Raw genomic sequence first — 21,516 nt, 5'->3', positions numbered from 1 at the left:
AAAATTTTTCTTCTTCTTTTTCTGGATTTGTATCATCATAACGCAAAGAAAACATGAACTACCATTTACTGATGCATAACCAAAATTAATATTTATTGCTTTTGCATGTCCAATATGAAGTATACCATTTGGTTCTGGTGGAAATCTTGTTCTAACAAGACCACGTGTTGCTTTTAATTGTTGTAATATTTATAAGTATTTTTAGTAAAAACATAATCCTCATTTTTATAACTTTACCAGGTTTATAAAAACTGACTGATTTCATGTATTCATTCATTGTTAGTGGTGTTACACTTTTATTATCATTTAATTTTTGATTATTTTTATTATTATCATCTTTTTAAAGTTTTTTTTCTTTTATTATTTTTGGTAATGGTGCAAGATCAGCATCTGTTTCAGCACCAAGTAAATCAAATATTTGTAATTTAACTTCATTTTTAATTGCTTTACCATCAGCCCATTTAAGTGATGTACGTACTTCTTGAGTTCTTGCATCAGTGGTCCAGCATTAAATCTGTATCTTTTTTTAATTATTTTATTTTTATTTTTATTTATTCATTTTTCAATGACATTTTCAGTTTCTTCTGGTGTTACTATTACATCAACACCACATGATTTTTCAAATTCTTTAATATTTATTGTTTTGTAACAATGTAATTAACAATAAATTCTACTTTATCCAATATTTGTTGTTTTATTTTTGATGCCAAGTAGTACTATAGAATACCGGTTTTTTGTGATATTTCACCATCATTTTTATTTGCCTAAAAAATTATTAATTATTTTAATATGATAATGATTAGAATGTTGTTTTAATTTTATTTTACTTACAGCTGTAATTGCTGGTTTTAGATTTTTTGTGACCTGAACATTACTTAATGTCTCCTTGGCTTTTTTTGTTCACTTAAACCAAAAATTTTGTCCTTCAATGGAAAATAATAAAAAAATTGTTTGACGAAAATGTTTATTAACAATTGCTTGGCACCTTGGATATTAAATAATGGTGAATAGTTTTTTTATTTATTCTCGAAAAGAAAGTCGTGAACTCATTTGAATCAATAAAAGCAGGATTCGTACTTTAAGATTATTCAAAAAAAAAATGGTTTACTCCAAAGTTTCATTAATTGTTTTTTGTCATATCATTGACAGTTGATCAACGAAAACGGCTGCTTGCGGCCGTCAATAACACTAGTTGTATTTGAAAGGATAATATTATGGAATAACTTTTATTATAAATATTTAATTCCATCAAGAAAAACAATTTTTATTTTATCATCTTTGTGCTTTCAATAAGAAAAATAATTAATTATTATACTATATGTGATTATACCTACATTGAATATACAGTTTTTAAATATACGTTAAATACATTGATCAATCTATATTGATTATAAGTCACTCATAATATATATTATATAATAATTTAAAATATTAATTAAAACGAGCTTTCATATTCTTAGCTTTCTTTTCATGTTTCTAATAAAATGATGAATTGACATTTGTGAAATCATTGATCTTGTTGTGTCATGCAAAAATATTTCAATAATAAAAATAAAAAATCCAATAGTCAATCCTGCTGCTAAAAATTTAAGTGCAAAATATATATGTTGACGTTTTAGTGGTCTTGGTTCATCAGATGTACCATTATTATTTCGTATTTTATTTGCAAGCAATAATTTATATTTCATTAGTTCATGCTCAATGTATTTTTTTACAATATCATTAACGCGTTTTTTTAGAGGCCAATCTTTTCGCATTACCAAAACAGTATACAGCTTAATAAATGGCTCTTTTGCCAAATACAATTGTGGATACTGTAAAGCTCTATCTCTTAACAATAACATTCCAAATACACAAACACTTGATGAATCATTAAGAATGGGTTTTATACAAGAATCAATATTTTTTATTGCTATAGACCGATTAATCAATTTTTCATCCAAAAAATTAAGTGACACCTTTGATCCATAAATTTTGTAATTTGGAAATTCAACAATTAAATCTTCCATGGTATTAATATTTTTTTCTGAATTTGGATTTAATTGAAAACCGAGAATTTTACCTTGAAAAACCGAGCATAAAATTAGAGCTAGCAATAAAATACCAAATAAATAAATTCTTGATGGTGAATCAGTTGGTTGTTTTAAAAAACTTGCATTTCCCCACATTCTAATTATTTCTAATATTGCAAGACCGATATCCATTTTCATTGAAATTTTAAACATAAAAATAGTTGTTGCCGAAAAAAATAACATTATTAATAATAATCGCCAGCCAAATAATTCGTAAATTTGATCAAACATACTTTTTTTACCTCGATCTTGACTTATAAAAGTTAAACCAGATTGCCAAACTATATCGGAAGCTGAAATATCTTTCAGCTGATTAATTCTTGTTGAAAATTGTAGCTTTATATCATATGATCCGTTGACTAATGAATTTTTTATTTCTTGAGTATTGATATCTGTAGAGTCATCTTTTTTCGGATATGATAATGTTACGTTTAGTTGTTCATACAAAAAATTAATAACTGCTTTATGTTCTTCATGCGCATAATTTCCATTAAAAAGAGCTCTTATACCTTTATATCCATCCAAATGACGAGTTTTATCGTAATCAAGAGATTTGCACTTTAATAATTCTAAAAATAAAAAAAAGTGTATATGTATAAAATTATTATTAAATAATTAATGATATTTGTAACTTACTTGGATTGTATTGTCGACGATAAAGAGTCCATTGATCTTCAGCTGCTGTAGTTTGTTTTTTAACATATCTTGATTTTTTCCAAAAAGACGGTGCTGGTCTATTTGTAAATGGATTAAATGTGTAAAAATTAACACGATTATTTTCACCACCAGTACAAATAAATATTCCTCGTAATATATCTGCCTTCCAAGCTTTTTGTAAAATTTTTCTAGCACCCTTGCATTTTGTTGTATTTGCAGATAGGCCATTGTTAATGATGATGAAAAATCCTTCGTGATTCCACCATGGTGATTTCTTTAATTGTCGAATATTCATTTCAAAATCAGGCTCAAGTGTTACAATGAAAATATTTAATTTGTAATTTTCATTGAATAATCCATCATCAGCTGTTGACATTGACTTGTTGTCAAAAATAATAACTGGTCCATAATTCTCAAGTGAATTAATGTTAAAATTCTCAGCACTACCAACAAAGACTGTTCCATGTTTTGCCTCAGTTGAAAAACAAAATTTAATTGTATCAATAGCTGCAGCATCAACTCGAGCATTTACATTAGTTAAATTTTTTAAATGATCACTAATGTAGCTTGCGGAAATAAATGACACAAAAATAATAAATACCAATAATTGCATCGGCCGTATTTTTAGTTTCATTTTCACAATACGTGTTTTTCTTTTAAGCTTTGACCGACAACTGACAATGTTGGCCTTAGTGATGACTTTGTTTCTATCCTGCATGTGGACACGAAAGTATTAAATATTAAATATTTTATTTAATTTAATTTAAAATATTGCAACTGCACTTGCTAACATAGTTTTATTATTTTTTCTATTGATTCTAGATTTGACTAGTGATAAAAACAGTGGTACACTTGAAATATAAAATCAATAACAAAATTATTCCTGAAAGCAGTAAAAAAAAATAAATATTGCAAATTGTCAACATACTCTTGCTGAATAGAAAAAAAAAAAAAAAAAATTTATTATTATATCAATAAGCTGCAAAAATAAAAAAAAAAAAATCTAATTATAATCTTCTTCTTCGAGAGAGTTTATACTAAAAAATATCTACTATGTCTATGCAATTTAATCTATAAAGTAAATTTAAATTAAAAATATGAAATATGTTAATTTACGTATTTGTTAAATATTCAATATTTAAATACATATACTTATCAATACCTACTTAGTTGAAGAATTTCAATGTTTAAAAAATTTCCAGGATAACAGAGAGAAGAATTTTAAACAATTTTGGCAATGAAAAGTATTTTTTCTGATTAGCTTCGATTTGCAAATATGATAAAGATGGTATTCTCTTAAAATAAAAATCATTAACGTTACAGTAGAAGCAGTAAATAAAAATAAATATTGCAAACTGTTTTTATAATCTTCAACTATCTGCAGATAGAATAAAACAAAAAATTCTAAACAATTTATCCACAAAAAAACCCAAAGAGATATTTTTTTTTCCAGCAAAAAATTATTTTCTAAAATAAAATATTCATGTATATATGTATAAGTATATGTTGTTAGATTTTTATTAATAATATTTCAAAAATAATAATAATTGCTGTCATCATCATCATTATCATCACCATTATTACTATTATTATAATAATAATAATCATCATCATCGACATTAATATAATAGATTATATTCATTATTATCAGCCTCAAGTTGAGCAAAATGACTCTCGGTAAATTCATCATCATTTAATATCTGATCCTCATCATCGCCAATATTATTATCATCATTAAATTCATCAGCAATATTGTCATTAAATAAATCTGATGAATAATCCTGATCAAACACAGCAGCAGGAACAAAGTCACGTTCATCATCAAAATAATCATTTGGATCATCAACAATATCAGCATCATACACATCACCTATACAGCATAATCATGCTCATTTCCTATGTAATTATCACCATCATCATCGTCATAATTATTATCAACAATATTTTCATCAATATCAGCATCATTGCCATCATCATCATCTTCTTCTTCATCACCATCACCATCATCATCATGTAAATAAATAAATTATCTTGTCTAAATGCTTCATCAGGAACAACATATGTCTCATCATAATCAGACTTTTGTAGTCAATAAAAAAAACATAAATAACTGCAATAATATTATTATTTATTGTATTGTAAAAAAGTTTGAATTGGAAAACGCAAATATAGGTTACCCGATGATAATTGAATTTCTAGTAGATTTTTACATAAGGTTTATTTTTCAAATGGAATAATTATTTATGTTTTCCATTTTTTTCAATAAAATCAATAATAATCGATCATTATCGAATCTATTATCATAATCGATATACTCCAATAAACTTGTTATTTTTTTTTTTTCAAGTTGTATACGAAATAAATTATTATTATGAAAATTAATGAATGTCGTGGTTGCCAAAACCTCACTCATGATGAGATCATTCAACAAAAAACTGTTTGGATCTTGAACGTATTCATTTCATATCATAAATACTAATATTACAATTAATACGATTATTGGTATCGATCAGACAATCGAAAATCGTCAAAATTATGTTATTTCGAATATGATATATATATTCTCGATTGAAGTTACCACAAAGCTTGTAAGTTAATGAATAAATTTGAATGATTCTGAATTTCGAATTATTAGAAAATTACCAGGCTTAATTTATAAATTATATTTAAAAAAGATATTTTTTATAATATTATTAAATGGTACACTGTATATTAGTTATCAATAAAAAATAAAATTTTCATTGTTTATTTATTTCTCATCCTTGATGCAAACAAAATTCTAAATGATGATAAATAATTAATTAAAAACTTGAAAAATATTATTGTTTTTTTTTTAAGTAGACAGAGAAAATAATTGTAATTAATTGTAACATAAATTTTAAATAATGTTAAATAACATTAGTTAATATCGAGAGAAAAAAAAAAAAAAATGTGTGGTGTTTGTCGGCGGTCACCCATCCAAGTACTAACCACTGCCTACGGTGCCTGACTTTAGAGGTCGGAAAGCGAACTCATATGAGTTCAGTTATTCAATCGGTATTGGGAAAACCAAGCAAACAACTATAAGCAGTTTTTTACACTTTTTTTCGTGCCGTAGACAGTAAATATTATGACACAAAGTCAATTTTTTCATTGCACACGCGCTTTTAGCTGATAAGAGGGTCCAGATAAGATGTCAAACATATTTAATAGACATTTTTAATATAAATATTTTGTATATTTATATTTGAAAAAGACGTTTCTATTGGTGATTTATGAATATAAATTTTTTGCAAGTGATTTAGTCGGTTTTTCAGTGTAGTCAGGTTGAGATTATATGGTCAGTTGCTTGATCTAGTTTGAACTATAGATGTTTAGCAGTATGACTATTATTTGTTTAAGATAAAAAAATTATTACACGTTTTTTTCGTTCAGTTAGAGATATATATTGTAATGAATTGAATGCTCAAAATTACTAATTGATAAATCAAAATAAATGTAAAAAAAAAGGCAAAAGATAACGACACGTGGTGTTCCCAAGCGGTCACCCATCCAAGTACTAACCACGCTCAACAATGTTTGACTTCAGTGATCAGACGAGAACTGGTATTTTCATCGTGATATGGCCGTTATCTGATGATCTTATTACTCCAAATCATTTATCACCAGCTTCTTTACACTTTTTTCCATGTCATTTGCATCGAGTAAAAACGAAATTTTGATCAGACTAGTTTAGATCTAACTATGATCGAGTTTTTGTATTGGTTTAAGCAATCAACCTAGTGAAAAGTGTTAAGAAGCTGGTCATAATTGTTTCAGAGTAACTGAGTCTTTAGATAACGACCATATCACGATGAAAATACCAGTTCTCGTCCGATCACTGAAGTCAAGCATCGTTGAGCGCGGTTAGTACTTGGATGGGTGACCGCTTGGGAACACCACGTGTCGTTATCTTTTGCTTTTTTTTTTTTAATATATTTTGATTTATCAATTAATAATTTCAAATATGAAAAATTAATGCCAAATTCCCATATTTTCTTATTATCTTTTTTTTTTTTACTTTTACAACTAAGATTCAATACAAGAGTACAAAGTGGCGTATAGAAAGAGAATACAAATATTATATTGATTATTCTTGAAAAAAATTAATAAAATATATCGTGTCATCCTCACATTTTTTATCAAGAGACTCGATAGAGTCTCAACGCATTTTTTTTTCCAGCGCGAGACGACTTACCGAGTAATAGTATAAATAGGTTGCATATAGGTATGACGTCACGAATTCTTAATTATTCAATAACTCCTTCAATATTAAATATATATATCAAAACGAAAATCACTTTCCTCATTAATATCGATATTTCCCTATCCAAAAAGCCTGTTCTTGAATTTTTTCGATTTATAGTTAAAAAGATATAATATTCAAAATAAGCCAGGTACAAGATTTTATTAAAAAATTAATATTTTATGAAAATTGCCCGATTCTGCATTTTTCTCTTACTCGCGTTCGCCCTGTCTATCTCTTCTTCGCCTCTAATCCACTACTTACACATACATGTAAAAACGCGTGCTTACGGGATAGTTCGGCGCGTATTTAATTGTTTTAAATAATTTTTTATAATTTTATTCTTTTAAAAATTAAAGAAAAAGAGGGAAATAAAGTCAAAACAAAAATTGTTAATTTTTGTATACAAAAGTAACTCATTTTTTCCCTTTTTAATAAACAAAAAATTTTGGTAACGAATTCGTTCCCGGTTGAAAATTGAAAATTTTCAAAACTTCGGCGAAAGCCTTTGTGGTCCCTATAGCTCTGAGATCAAATATTTATTGAATTTATTAAATTATATATTAATAAGGCTTTATTTATGTAAAAACATTTAATTTATACTTTTTTTTTGTTTTTTTTTTTTTTTTTTAATTGAAAAACGCCAAAATTATAAAAAGTTTTAATAAAAAGGAGAAAATAAGTAACAAAATATAGTGAAAGAAAAAAAATAGTTTATAGTTTTTTTTTTATTTTTTAAACAACAAAATTTAAAGTGTCAAACCTCAAAAAATTTTTTCAAAATTTACATTTTTATTTTTTTATTAAAAACTATTATCAATAGAGCGAAAAACATATTACGCGGGCGATAGAGTTTTTTAATGCGCTTCTTTTGAGCCTAGTACGAAGTCTCTTAATTACTGAGTTCGTAAGTTATGAGCGTTTTTTTTTTTTTGCCGATGAATTCAAGACTGCGGCTGAATATGATATTATTGATATTATGATATTGATGATAAAATAGAAAAAAAATAAAAAAAAAGATACAAATAATAATAAATGTTATATTGGAAAAAATATTTTCAGAATTGATTTTCAAATGTACAGGGATGGTAAGCAAGGACACAGCTGTATTAAATGAAAATGATCGACTTGTATGTTCATGTTCAGATAATGAAAATAACCGCAGTACTCTTTCATTTTATATAAATAGATCTCAAATAAATCCTTATAAAGTAAGCTATATTTTAATTAATGATTAATAATTATTGATAAAAAAACAAAAAAAAACAAAAACCAACTTGTTATTGTCTTATAAGCCTGACATTTGTTATTTTTTTATTTTTTGGTATCAAGGTACCATTCACGGATGAGTTTGGTATGAGTTATAAAAAATCAAACGACAATACAACATATACCCGAGTAGAAATTCAGGTCAGGTTCCGATCAAGCCCTGATCAGGCTTGCCTGATTTCAAATCCAATCTGGATCCAGATACTGGATCCAAACCTGATCAGGATGTAACGCTTTTTCGTAAGGTTCGGATCCAGAATGGATCAGGATACCTGATCAGGCTGTGGTAAAGATACATGATCCATAATGGATCCAGATTCTGGATCAAAACTGGATCAGGATACATGATTTATTCAAAAAAAAAAAAAATTAATAATTTCAAATTTATTTTTTTTTTTAATTTGAAATCTAACGCTTAACAGAACACAGATAAACTTTATTATTACAAACTGACCTAATTGATAATTTACCTAACTAATTATTGCTACGACCGGGGTTCGAACCCTTCGACACGGGATTACAACGCTAGTACTTGACACGCTCGGCCATTGAGGCATTCGATAATTCGTACTAACTTTTTGTCCTTATAGGTTCTACGAATTGCCTGGTCAGGATAGCATCAGGCCATCTCTATTTTATCCTTAATAGGGATAGCCTGATCGATTCTGGATCAAATCTTGATCAAGAAAAAATTATTTGAAAAAAAAATAAATTCAATAATTTTTTCTTGATCAAGATTTGATCCAGAATGGATCAGGCTACTCTATTAAGGATAAAATAACCTGATGCTATCCTATCAGCACAATTGTAAAATTCAAAGACGCAAATTTGATACTTGTTTCTTCATCCATTTTGGATCCAGCTAGCCTTTTTCTATCCTTAATAGAGTAGCCTGATCCACTCTGGGTCAAGACTGGATCAAGAAAAAATTATTTGAAAAAAAAATAAATGCAATAGTTTTTTCTTGATCAAGATTTGATCCAGAATGGATCAGCTATCTAATAGAATAAAATAACCTGATGCTATCCTGATCAGGCAATTTGTAAAATTCAAAGACGCAAATTTGATACTTTTTTCTTTATCCATTTTGGATCCAGCTAGCCTTACTCTATCCTTAATAGAGTAGCCTGATCGATTCTGGATCAAATCTTGATCAAGAAAAAATTATTTGAAAAAAAAATAAATTCAATAATTTTTTCTTGATCAAGATTTGATCCAGAATGGATCAGGCTACTCTATTAAGGATAAAATACAGATAGCCTGATGCTATCCTGATCAGGCCATTCCTACTCTATCTTTAATAGGGGTAGCCTGATCCAGTCCGGATCAGGACTTGATCAAGATGAAATTATTTAAAAATTAGATAAATTTAATACTTTTATCTTCATCAAGTCCTGATCCGACTTCATATCAATAAGAAATGAGTGCCTGATCCAGGCTTGATCAGGATGTGATAGAGTTACTTGAATAGGGATAGCCTTACGATATCCTGATCAGGCCTGGATCAGTGTTCAGGCTATCCTGAACAAGTTTCTACTCGGGATTATATTTGAAAAAAAAAAAAGTGTATCTATGTGGGATGGAGGAGATTATGTATGTTTCAATAGTTATTATCTTACTCGTATGTATATATGGGTTAAAAGTGAGTTTTTAAAGATAAGTATTATTTCTATTTAAAATGTATCATTAATTCTAATATTTATTTTTTATTTATTTTTAACAAAAGAACGTTTCTTTTTGGCGAAGGCATCTGAAAAAACACTTAAAATTCTAGATCGCTCCTCTATGAAAGTTCCTTGTGAACCAACCTCACCATGCTACGATGTGAAATTATTTAAAGGCTCACAGGTAATTGATAAATTAATAAAATACAATAAAAGTTTTTTTTATATTTTTCAAGAATATTATAACTTTAATATTATTATTATTATAGCTAATTCTGTTACATTGTTTTTATTTGTAGGAACTTGCAATTAATGAGACAAATGGTGTTAAATTTGATCCTCGACAAGGTTTTATCATAACCAATCCAAGATATATCGATGCTCTCGTTGATTTTACTTGTTCAATAACATTGGATGGACGTACAGAAAGTATGCAGAAAGTATATCACACGAAATTTATCTTTTAAATAAACTTTAAATTACCATGTTTAATTGAAATAAAAAAAAAGGACAGAAATTGAAAAATAGAATAGTTGTAATAGAATAGTTTGGATAACTTGATAATAATATTGACATTGTGACCGTGTATCGATTGAAAACAATTATTTTGCAATCGAATCATTTACTAATTTCAACGAAACAATAATTTATTTATAATTTTTTTTTTATAAAAAACACTGTAGACGAAATTGAAGCACAATTTACACAAGTTTTTACCAGTTAATAACTTTTTTAATACCTAAAAAAAAAATATTATTAAAATAAAAACGATGATAATAATAATAATTTAATGTAACTTGATGTAAAAGTTCCAACATTCATATTTTACTGGATCAGCCAAAAAAAAGTCTCTCCTGGAGTTTCCAGTGTCATCAAATCAGTATGTTGTCGTTTATTAATTTTATTCTTTTTGTACAACTGAAAAAAATCCGCGAATGATGCGGGGAATCGAAATAAAAAAGTCTCTTTCTAATAACGAGAATTTTTCCATGATATTAATTTGCCAAAATCTTTTTTTTTTTATTATTCTGTAATATTTTTCACTATTTTATTGTGACGTTTTTTGTAATTATCATTGGCTAAAAAAAAAAAAAGAAAAAACAAAGAAATCATTTTTATTATTGTTATTTTTTTTACCTTGATTTATGTGTCGTCATGTTTTCTCCATCATGAATTATGATTTTAAAGAACCAATCATCGTTGAGAATAATTATTAATGAACACGTGGAAGATGAAAAACTAAGAACACATCACATAGACACACATCTGAAGTATACATACTAATCAACACTTATCAAGACTAATAGCTGGTTACCGTGGTTGATCATTGACCAACGAGCACTATCGTCACCAATCGTCACTGCACATTGAGCTTTGATGAACGTTCAATGAAAATTACAACCAAGTTCACGATCAATACAACTTACCATTTACAATAATTAATAAATAGATAGAATAATTAATCAATATTGAAAAAAAAAAAAATTGCTCATAAAACTGTCGGGATAATGATGATTGTCATAATTGTTGTTCATCATCAATGAGATCACCTTTAGAAGCTTTTGTTATTGAGAATAATAATAATAATAATTTATTTTTAACGAATCTTGATGTTGACAATAATAAATCATCAATATCAAGTAATTATTGCAACATTGTCTATATTTGTTTTTCTATTTAAACATAATTAGATTGAGCTAGAAGCTTTTTGAATATTGTTAAGAAATTTCTTTTAATTAAACTTTAAAAATTTATAAAAAAAAACTTTTTAATAATGTCACTTACTTTAATTTTTTATTTCATTTTCTTTTCAATTAAAAAATTAAGATTATGATTTGATTGACAAAATAAAATATGTAAAAATAGTTAAGAATACCTACTGTTATGACTTTGTTATATTAGTGCCTAATGGCAAATTTTCTTCATTTCTTTTAGTTCATTCGACAAAAAAAAAAAAAAGGCAAAAATCAAAAGCATTAATGCTATATTGTTGGACTAAAGTATTTTGTATTTGTTTTATATTTAAATATAAAAAAAAAGTACAGTCTTGAAACGTTAAATTTTTATTTCATTCATCGAAATTGATAAGTTAAATTTTTTGTATAATACAAGGAAATAGATTTTATTTTGTTTAAACTGCCTCTGGCCTAAACAATTATTTCATATAATGAATTTATTTTCTTTTATTTTTAATTTCATTTTTTTAATTGTATATATAACACAAGAGTTCACTCGTTATATCGAACTTCTAAGTTGATTTTTATCAGAACTTGGAGGTTTTGTTCAAGTCCCCATAAAAATATTCCTTAAAACGTCTTTGTTGTTGTTCGTTTCTAAAATAATTGTTAATACAATAATTGTTTATTTATTTATTTTAGAAACGAACAACAACAAAGACGTTTTAAGGAATATTTTTATGGGGACTTGAACAAATAATACAATAATTTTTATTATTTATTTTAGAAACGAACAACAAATGGGGACTTGAACAAAACAACAAAACCTCCAAGTTCTGATAGAAATCAACTTAGAAGTTCAATATAACGAGTAGTTATATATAATAGTTCTTAAATTTAATGAAAAATATTTATTAATAAATAATTAATAAATGACTTTCATCAAATTTAAAAACTATTTATCAAGTTCACTTACTCTGGATTGAGAAGCTTGGTTTTACTTTTAGGAGTAAGATCCCAGCGAACAAATAATATAACAATAATAATGATCAAAACAACAATTGATCCATAAAGTATATACCACCACAACATTGAATAAATTTCAACATCCTGTACATCAAATAATGCAACAAAAGTATCCACAGCACCGTTAGAAGATTTCAATGACATAGTGCAAGTCCAATTTCCTTTGTCATATTCTTGTGGATCTGTTAAAATCAAGTAAATAAAAAAAATAAAATAATGTTTACAACAAGATTATAAATAATAAATTGAGCATTACTTACAGTTAATTATAAGTTTACAAATATTATTGTTATTTGTCATAGTATAATAATGATCATTACTTAAATAATTGTTATCAACTGGATGTGTCCATGCACAATTTGTAATATTTTTCATTTTATTTTCATCAGTTGGAAATGGACGTGCTTCTAGTATTGTTTGATTTATTCCAGTGACATCTTCGTATCGTAAATCAGCTAGTGCAAAATCCTCTGTTTTGATAAGAAAACAAAAAAAAAAAGATTAATTTTATGAAATCATAACCAGAGATTTATCAATAAGTGAAAACTAAAAAGCAAAAAAAATTACCTGTAACTCGAACAATGAATGTTTTTTCATATGTCATCCTTCCTTCGTCTCGACTGACAGTACATGTCCAATTACCATTTAATTTTTTGTTGGCATTTGTAAATTTTTTTGAACAGATTTTATCCTCTTCTTTAACATTAGGTGTAGGTGAATTATTAAAAGTTTCAGATGTACGTTCACCGTTTGGATGTTCTATATCACAATTTTTCCATTCGTGATTTTGTGTACAATTCAACTGTTAAATAAAAATTCATCTGTTAAATATTTTTTTACATAATTAAATACTTTGAAACTGTATGCTGACTATTATATATTTAATTAATAATTAATATTAATATTTAATCAAAAATATTTAATTAATAATATAATTTGAATACTTACATCAAAATCTGATCCAATTTTTTGAAAAACATTCACTATTAATTTTTTGAATCGATCACCAATAATTTTTGTGCCATTTGCAATCTGATTTTCATCACGAAGTGAGCATTTCCATTGTCCCTCTTCATGCATTGTTTGATTGTAAATTGTTAATACACATTTTGGATGGCCACTTGCTCTTGTGTTGATCACTTCATAATCGAACCTAATTTAATTGAACAATAAATATTTAATAAATAAATTAATTTTATTTGACATTTATCAATAAAAAATTCATGATCATTCATTACGTTTTACTATTATTATCGATTCCTTCATTTATTATTATACCAGATGGTCCGTGGAATGAACATTGACCAATACTGGCGAAGTCAACACTGCATTCAAATTTAGACCATGTTCCATTAGTAGAATTTTTACTTGTAGTTACAACCATTCTAGGCTCAATTTTTTCTAGAAAAAAAAAACTAATTTAATAAATACATAATACAATAAATTATTAAATTAACAATGTAATTTCTAAAATAAAACGAAAATTTCACATTAAATTTATGCAAATCTATAAATAAAAATAATTATTTTTATTGTTACCTTTGAAAGTAACGTCGTATATTTTACTAATATAATTATGATTTGTACTATTGAAATATTGTACAACCCATTCACCAGAATATTTTTCTTTCTCATCAATGACGTATTCTGAATTTCGAATATTTTTTATCTTCAAATTGTTATCATTCTTTTCATTTGGCCTTACGATGTTACAATACTCTCTGTCAAATGCATCAAGTGGGATCACTGAATGTGTTTCTTTGTAAAACTGCAAATAAATAAATATAAAAAAATTATTATAAATATATTAATATTAAACTAAAAAATTTAATTAATTTATATTTTAGCAAAACAAAAAAAAAAATTAATTTTAAATTATCATTGTTATCAGATAATTTGAGTACATATTTTCAAGTAAAAACAAAGTAGTTTGAAAACATTTTTTTTCTATATTCTAATTAAGATTAGGCATTGATATTTAATATTTTTACTTTAAAAAAAGAAACTATTATTATTGTTATTTAAATATTTAATTTATTTTGTTCTTACGTAAATTTCGGTTGTCTCTGAATGGGAAGTCAGTACTTGAAACTTGCCCTTATACTGATGTGATAATTTTGTTTCTGCAACTATTGTCCACGAAACAATTTGAATCTTATTAGCAAGACCACGAAAACTACATGCACCAACTCTTTGAAATAGATCATTTGTATCCTGAAATAATAATATTTTTATAATTGTTATTATCATAACTTATCATTTTTTTCATTAAATAATACTTGCTTTTTTTGTACTTACTTTTTCAATTTTGCACGTTGTGTCATTTCGGTATTCAACATTCAATGAAACAGTCACATATTCACGTGGGTCACAATATATTGTCTCGCTTGGTATAACTGGTAGAAGTGTTGTACCTTCTCTTTCACCATTAATCACAACACCCTCACCTAGAATAATAAAATATTCGTTTAATTATTTACATATTTTTTAATTTTATTTTTTTGAAAAAAATTTCGATGCACAATATTTATATATATTTATTATTAATTAAAACATTATTTATTACCAAATACAATCCAAGTACAACACAATAATAGTATTATAAAAATACTACAAGACATGATGTAATTTTATTTAAATCAAACAATTATTTTTTTGATTCCCAGAGAAATAGTTTAATAGGTCCGATACCTTTGCTGTACAAGACTACAATAAATGAAAAAACGATGCTTCCACGTACACCTCGACTTTGAATCTTATCAGCAGTAAACTTTTTTTTGATTTTACGAATGAGGTGACGTTGGAAATGCTGAGCGCGAGTTCGACTGATTCATAGCTTTGTTAATGTGTTCTTTATATTTTAGGAAAATTTTATTTTTGACATGAGTCATGCATGGACGTGATAACATTTTTCTTTCTTTTGATTATCACTGTGTATGTGTTGATGGGATTTTTTGGTAGACTTATTTTTTTTTTTAAATAATACGTGCGTAGTTACAAATAAATAATAATGAATCATGATATTGGTTTGCTATATATGGTCATTGAAACTGATAATAATATTTTTGAATATTAAAAAAAAATTTTTTTCTAAAATAATATATCTAAATATACATCAATTCCGAATGACTCATTAATAAATTTATTTTATTTTATTTTTCTCAGTAAAGTTTAAGAAACGTTAGTGATAAGAAAACTTTAATCAATATAATGTTTTTGAACATATTAATATTTATTTTATCGTTATGATGATTATAATAATATTTTAAGCTGGAATTATTTTTTTTATTTTATTTTTTCCGACTTCAGAATACTACAAATCCATTGTTAATTATAAATTTATGTATGACTCATAAAATTAAAGTAAAACAACAAATCTATAGTATACATGATTTTATATTTTTACAGAAAAAAATAGCTGATAATTTTCTTTTTTTTTTATAACAAATAAAAACTATTTTAATAAAATTATAAAAAAGGTACAAAATTTAAATTTTATCAGTGATATTTTAATAATTATTAATTTCAAACTTAATTTTTATGTAAGATAATGAATAAATGATATATTTTTGTTGATTTTATTGTTGTGACTTGTGATGATTAATTTAATAATTAACAGTCTATCTCGAATAATTATTAGTGTATATTATATGCAAAATAGAATAGTACGTTAATCAGTTATATGATTATTTCGATACGTAAATTTAGTAATGATGATTTTTTTTTTATATAGTAAATAGTTGATACAGTAGAGTGATAAAAAAAACAAAAAAAAACCATATTTGTAAACGCATGAAAAAGATAAGAACCAAGAAATTATAAGGAGCTTATATAACAATAATTATTTATTAAAATTATTATCATTAAGTGAATATCCAAATTGATATAATTTAAGAACTAATATTAGTAGATATTGTTTTTGACATTGGTCAATTAGTTTAAAAACCTCATGAATAATTTGATATTTAATAAATAAAGAATATAAAATAATCTTGTGTATAAATTCCGCTTCCAATTTCACGCAAGTTAGAAAAAGAAAAGAAATAAAAATAGAGAGGGATTATTAGCAATTATTAGAGGCAATTAGAGCCTTAGAGGTGGCGATACCCGCAGGCTCCCACAAGTGAAAGAACGCACCTATTTTTATTGTCCTAATCTTGACTATCCCTGGTGGAAATATTCCGGAATAATTCGGAGCAATTCCACTGCGTTTCCAAGGATCCGGCCACGTCTTTTTATTGTATAGATTAAATTAAATTAATCAAATTACATTAAATATAAAAACTTCACTCTGATAATCGGTTGGGCTGATACACTGTGGTCAATCAGATCTTTGTCTTTTTCGTGAAAACTTATACTATAAAATAACATATGTATTTCTGTCTTATTAAACTATAAATTTTCTCGAGAGATAATCTACTTTATTTTGTAATACATAAATTACGAGCGAGATATTATATTTATGAAAATGAAAAACATAAAATTGCAAATGACATGTGAGTAGATATAAAAAATAAAAGTATAAAATAAAAATAAAATAAAATTAAAAAAAAAAATAAACAAACAAATAAAACTGCATATGAGTAAGATTTTTTCATTTCTTTTATTGACTGTAAATTACATAGTCAAATATATGTGTTGGGATATTAAAAATAAGCAAAGAAAAAAGTCACCGTTATACTGCAAGTACGAGAGTCTTTGAAAACCTACGGTCAAAATTTGTGAAACTAATCTTTTGTATGAAATAAAAAAAAAAAAATAAAATAAAAAATTAGATATCAAGTTTTTTGGATCTTCAAAATGGCACAATTTAGTAATTTAAATTTTGTGTATACATATATCCATTTTTTCGGTTCATATGTATTTAATTAACCTGTGTACAAGATTATATTCGTCGTAGTTAGAGCTGTGAGTCGATTATTAACAGTTAATAACAGTTATTCACTGTCAAAAAAATAAATAACCGGCTAATTAACGACTCGTAATCTTGAAGTTTCGAAAAAATGCTCGGGGCGGAAGTCGGAATGCGCCCCTAGATGCTTTCTCTCTCAGTGGTTTATTTTTTTTTTTCCAATTCATTTCTAGACATGTGTAATTGAATGCGCAGTAAGAAAAAAGTCATTTGGCTACAGAGGTCCGTTCAGAAAATAGGTGCTTTCTTTTGGGTGTTTATTTTTTTTCCTATTTATCTTCGCGCATGCGCAGTTAAATGCGCAGTCGTTGAAAAGTCAGATTGCAACAGCGTAGGACATAAGGAGCTGGATCAGTTATGTTTTAATTCTCATTTTTTAAGAATTATTTGTTCGACGCCACTGTTCCCTCATCAAGTTTGCATGACATGCGCATGTGCATGATCATGCGCATTAAAGTGAAAAAAATACACACCCAAAAGAAAACACCTAGTAGGAGCGTTCTTTCATCAATTTTTTATTCACGCATCATGACCGGGCATTTGCGCAAAAGCTGAAAAAAGGAGTTTTTAAGTTTTGTAAGTGTGGGTGCATTCCTTTAATAAAAATTTTTTTTTGGCTCTGCAATTTCGCCCTGTAATACCGACTAAAATTTTATAGGAAAAAGCTGTTTCTTGTAGTGGCAGTACTGGCACATGACATTATTTTTTTTGGCTTCCAATTATTAGATGGATAACTGTTCAATGTTTATATGGGCCGGTTTTTTCGTCCAACATTACAGTTAACTGAGCATTAACTAACTTTAACTAACTAAGGATTAACTACTTATCGATTGATATTTTCAATACTAAAGCATGTAAAAAACGCAGTCGGTAACCAAATCCTTAGTTAGTTAACTAGAGTTTAAACCTTAGTTAACTGTAATGTTGGACGAAAAAACCGGCCCTATCAAACTTAAATAAATAGAAAATTGACTTGTTGTGATTGTTTGTTATTGTCACATAGCTCGTACCACACATTATCGTAAACTGTGAAGCCTGGAATATTGCATAGAGAAATTTATCACTTTTGTCGTTGTTTCTGTTTCTAGTTTTTAGTTGGTATTACAGGGCGAAATTGCAAAACGGAAAAAAAATTTTTATTAAAAGAATGCACCCATTAGGTGCTTTCTTGTGTGTATTTTTTTTTTTCCTATTTATTTTCGTGCATGCACAGTCAAATACGCAGTCAATTAAAAGTCAGATTGCAACAGCGTAGGACATGAAGGGCTGGATTAGCCATATTTTAATTCTTGTTTTTTAAGAATTATTTGTTCGACGCCACTGTTCTCTCCTCAAGTTTGCATAATATGAGCATGTGCATGATCATGCGCATTGAAGTGAAAAAAAATAAATACACAAAAGAAAGCGCCTAGTGGCGTCGAACAAATAATTCTTAAAACGCGCTGACTGCGCATTCAACTACGCATGCGCGTAAATGAATAGGAATAAAAATAAACACCCAAAATAAAGCACCTAACCTGGGGACGTTCCAAAAATCATTCGGAAGCCCGGAAGCTCAAGATTGCGACCATAGAAAATTTTTAATTTTTTGTTGTGGTAGACATGATTTTTATTGCATGAATTTTTATAGGTACAATTCAAAAAAAATATTATTGTTTAATTATTATCAATAATTATAAAAATACTTTTCACAACTGTAATAAGTAACATAAGCAAGTGGCATATTGCAATATGGCTTGTTTTGTTGTTTACAATCTACAGTAATTTCCAGTAACTTTTTAGTTTGTTTTATTCTTATATTTTCTCGTCTTCTGCGTCGCTTCCGGGCTTTGAGTGATTTTTGGAACGTACCCCTTAGTTTATGAAAGAAAACAGCCATTTTAAAATTTTTACTTGATTCCATGACTTCTGCGCAAATGCGTGATCATGATGCGCCAACAAAAAATTGACGAAAGATCACACCTGGCACTTAATAGGTGCTTTCTTTTGTGTATTTATTTTTTTCCCTGTTTATTTTCGCGCATGCGCAATTGAATGCGCAGTTGGCAAAAAGTCAGTTGGCAACAGCGTAGTACATGAGGGGCTGAATCAGCTATGTTTTAATTCTTATTTTTTAAGAATTATTTGTTCAACGCCACTGTTCTCTCCTCATGTTGCATAATATGTGCATGTGTATGATCATGCGCATTGGAGTAAAAAAAATAAACACTCAAAAGAAAGCACCTATTCTCATTTTTTCGGATCTTCAAGATGGCGTTGATTGAGCCCAGCAATTTAGATAGGAACTTACGTAAGCTATCTTGAAGATCCAAAAAAATGAGAGTTTCTGAACGGATCCCGGGCACACTAGGGGTCTGTTCAGAAATTATTTTTTCGGATTTTCAAGATGTTGGTGATTCAGACGAGCGATTTAAGCGGTGTCTCCACTCTCCACGCTATAGAAATGCTTACAAGATCTTGCAGCAAGATCTTTCGACACTAGATAATTACTAGAATTTTGGTGGAAATAAGCCTTTAAAAGCCTTGCAAGACTATCGCAGCCAATGGGACATGTTCCATTTTTTCGTGCAAGAACTTGCATGAGATTTCTATAGCGTGGAGACACCGCTTTAGATAGGCACTGACTTTCGCCATCTTGAAGATTCGGAAAAATGATAATTCCTGTACAGACCCTAGGTGCTTTCTTTCAATAAGTGCTTTCTTTTGTGTATTTATTTTTTTTCACTTTCATGCACATGCGCCTGTCATGCAAACTTGATGAGAACAGTGGCGCCGAAAATAATTTTTAAAAAATAAACATGGCTAATCCAGCTCCTCATGTCCTACGCTGTTGCAAAGTGATTTTTTGCTGACTGCGCATTCAACTGCGCATGCGTGAAAATAAACAGGAAAAAAAATAAACACCCAAAAGAAAGCACTTTCTGTTACGGAACGAGAATTATGTTTCTAGAGAGAAAATTTAATAATGTTGGTAATGCTGACTGTATCATATTTTAGAAGTTTAGAAGTTCACGAAGTTTACTTATTGCGCATGATGTTTATGTATTTCTCTCTCACTCTTCGCAGCATTAAAAGTGATTAAAAGATTGACTTTTTCTAGACACTAGACATTAGATGTTTCGCTTTTTTTATTCATATGTATACATATTTTGCTATATATGTACTAAATTGTAATTAAATTCGCAACTCAAGTGCACATTATTAAAAATATCTAAAATATTGGTTATATCGATACTAGACAATTTTAAAGCGTTTGAATATAAATTCTTCTTTACTTCAACTATAAATAACTAATAAACTAACGCAATGGATACTGTTATTGCAGAAAAAGTTTTAGATAGAATTGTTGATGGAATAATTGAGGTTGGTATATACAAACAAATTAAAAAATATTTTTATCTTTTCCAACATATAAAGAGAATTAGACTGATGAATAGACTCTAATGACAAACAAAAATTATCTTTTAGGATTGGTTATTTGACTCTCCAACTGAAGATGATCGAGATAGCATATTTGATTCATCGTCATCATCATCAGAATCATCTGATGATGACGATGATTTTGTTGATAATGATGAACCTGAAAGTAAACGAAGAAAACACTGTCATTGTGATGATGAAGAGAGACTGAAGCTAGAAGAAAAAAAACTTGAAATACAGGAAAAATTACTTGATTTGGAAGAAAAAAAATTATCACTTGAAAATGCGAAGTGTGATTTAATTAAGCGATATCTTCAAACAAGACGGCGTTAAATTAATATATTTTTTGAAAAAATATATAAAACGACCCAAATGTGTTTATTTTATTTTTCTGAAACTTAAAAATAGACAGCATCTTATTAATATAATATTATCAATATTTTTATTTACTTCATGAGACAATGTATTTTCATAATTTCTCCCATTAAAGTTTCTTTCTTTTTTTCATTAATACATATTAAATTATTTACAAAAGAATTTTTCGAAGATCTGTAAA

The 21,516-nt window shown here is 27.3% G+C and overlaps 2 protein-coding genes and 2 non-coding genes across 4 annotated transcripts; 2 read left to right on the top strand and 2 right to left on the bottom strand.

Moving 5' to 3' along the window:
• Positions 1-6,223: 6,223 nt before the first annotated feature.
• On the bottom strand, positions 6,224-6,342 carry LOC122859962. Its single transcript, XR_006374405.1, has one exon. It is a non-coding gene; the product is annotated as a 5S ribosomal RNA (ribosomal RNA).
• Positions 6,343-6,543: 201 nt separating this feature from the next.
• Positions 6,544-6,662, top strand: LOC122859936. Its single transcript, XR_006374380.1, has one exon. It is a non-coding gene; the product is annotated as a 5S ribosomal RNA (ribosomal RNA).
• A 5,912-nt stretch (positions 6,663-12,574) lies between these two features.
• Positions 12,575-15,249, bottom strand: LOC122859822. Its single transcript, XM_044163510.1, has 9 exons — positions 15,195-15,249; positions 14,927-15,075; positions 14,678-14,842; positions 14,168-14,396; positions 13,867-14,029; positions 13,577-13,781; positions 13,196-13,430; positions 12,889-13,098; positions 12,575-12,810 (listed from the first exon to the last, which is right to left on the bottom strand). Exons 1-9 carry the CDS (start codon positions 15,247-15,249, stop codon positions 12,575-12,577), a joined length of 1,647 nt encoding a protein of 548 aa, XP_044019445.1.
• Positions 15,250-20,530: 5,281 nt separating this feature from the next.
• Positions 20,531-21,388, top strand: LOC122859439. The gene is made up of 2 exons (XM_044163039.1): positions 20,531-20,903; positions 21,009-21,388. Exons 1-2 carry the CDS (start codon positions 20,847-20,849, stop codon positions 21,291-21,293), a joined length of 342 nt encoding a protein of 113 aa, XP_044018974.1. The 5' UTR covers positions 20,531-20,846; the 3' UTR covers positions 21,294-21,388.
• The last annotated feature ends 128 nt before the right edge of the window (positions 21,389-21,516 follow it).

Source organism: Aphidius gifuensis, linkage group LG6, assembly GCF_014905175.1.
Source record: "Aphidius gifuensis isolate YNYX2018 linkage group LG6, ASM1490517v1, whole genome shotgun sequence".
Lineage (NCBI taxonomy): Eukaryota > Metazoa > Arthropoda > Insecta > Hymenoptera > Braconidae > Aphidius > Aphidius gifuensis.
The sequence above is the reverse complement of the archived record's forward strand: the minus strand, read 5'-3'. Positions and strand labels throughout refer to the sequence as shown.

Coding starts and splice junctions, on each gene's coding strand:
- LOC122859822 (XM_044163510.1), bottom strand. CDS start 15,249: ATGTCTTGTAGTATTTTTATAATACTATTATTGTGTTGTACTTGGATT. Junction 14,843..14,926: donor CAACGTGCAAAATTGAAAAA/GTAAGTACAAAA, acceptor TTATTATTTCAG/GATACAAATGATCTATTTCA. Junction 14,030..14,167: donor ATACGACGTTACTTTCAAAG/GTAACAATAAAA, acceptor TTTTTTTTCTAG/AAAAAATTGAGCCTAGAATG.
- LOC122859439 (XM_044163039.1), top strand. CDS start 20,847: ATGGATACTGTTATTGCAGAAAAAGTTTTAGATAGAATTGTTGATGGA. Junction 20,904..21,008: donor TTGTTGATGGAATAATTGAG/GTTGGTATATAC, acceptor ATTATCTTTTAG/GATTGGTTATTTGACTCTCC.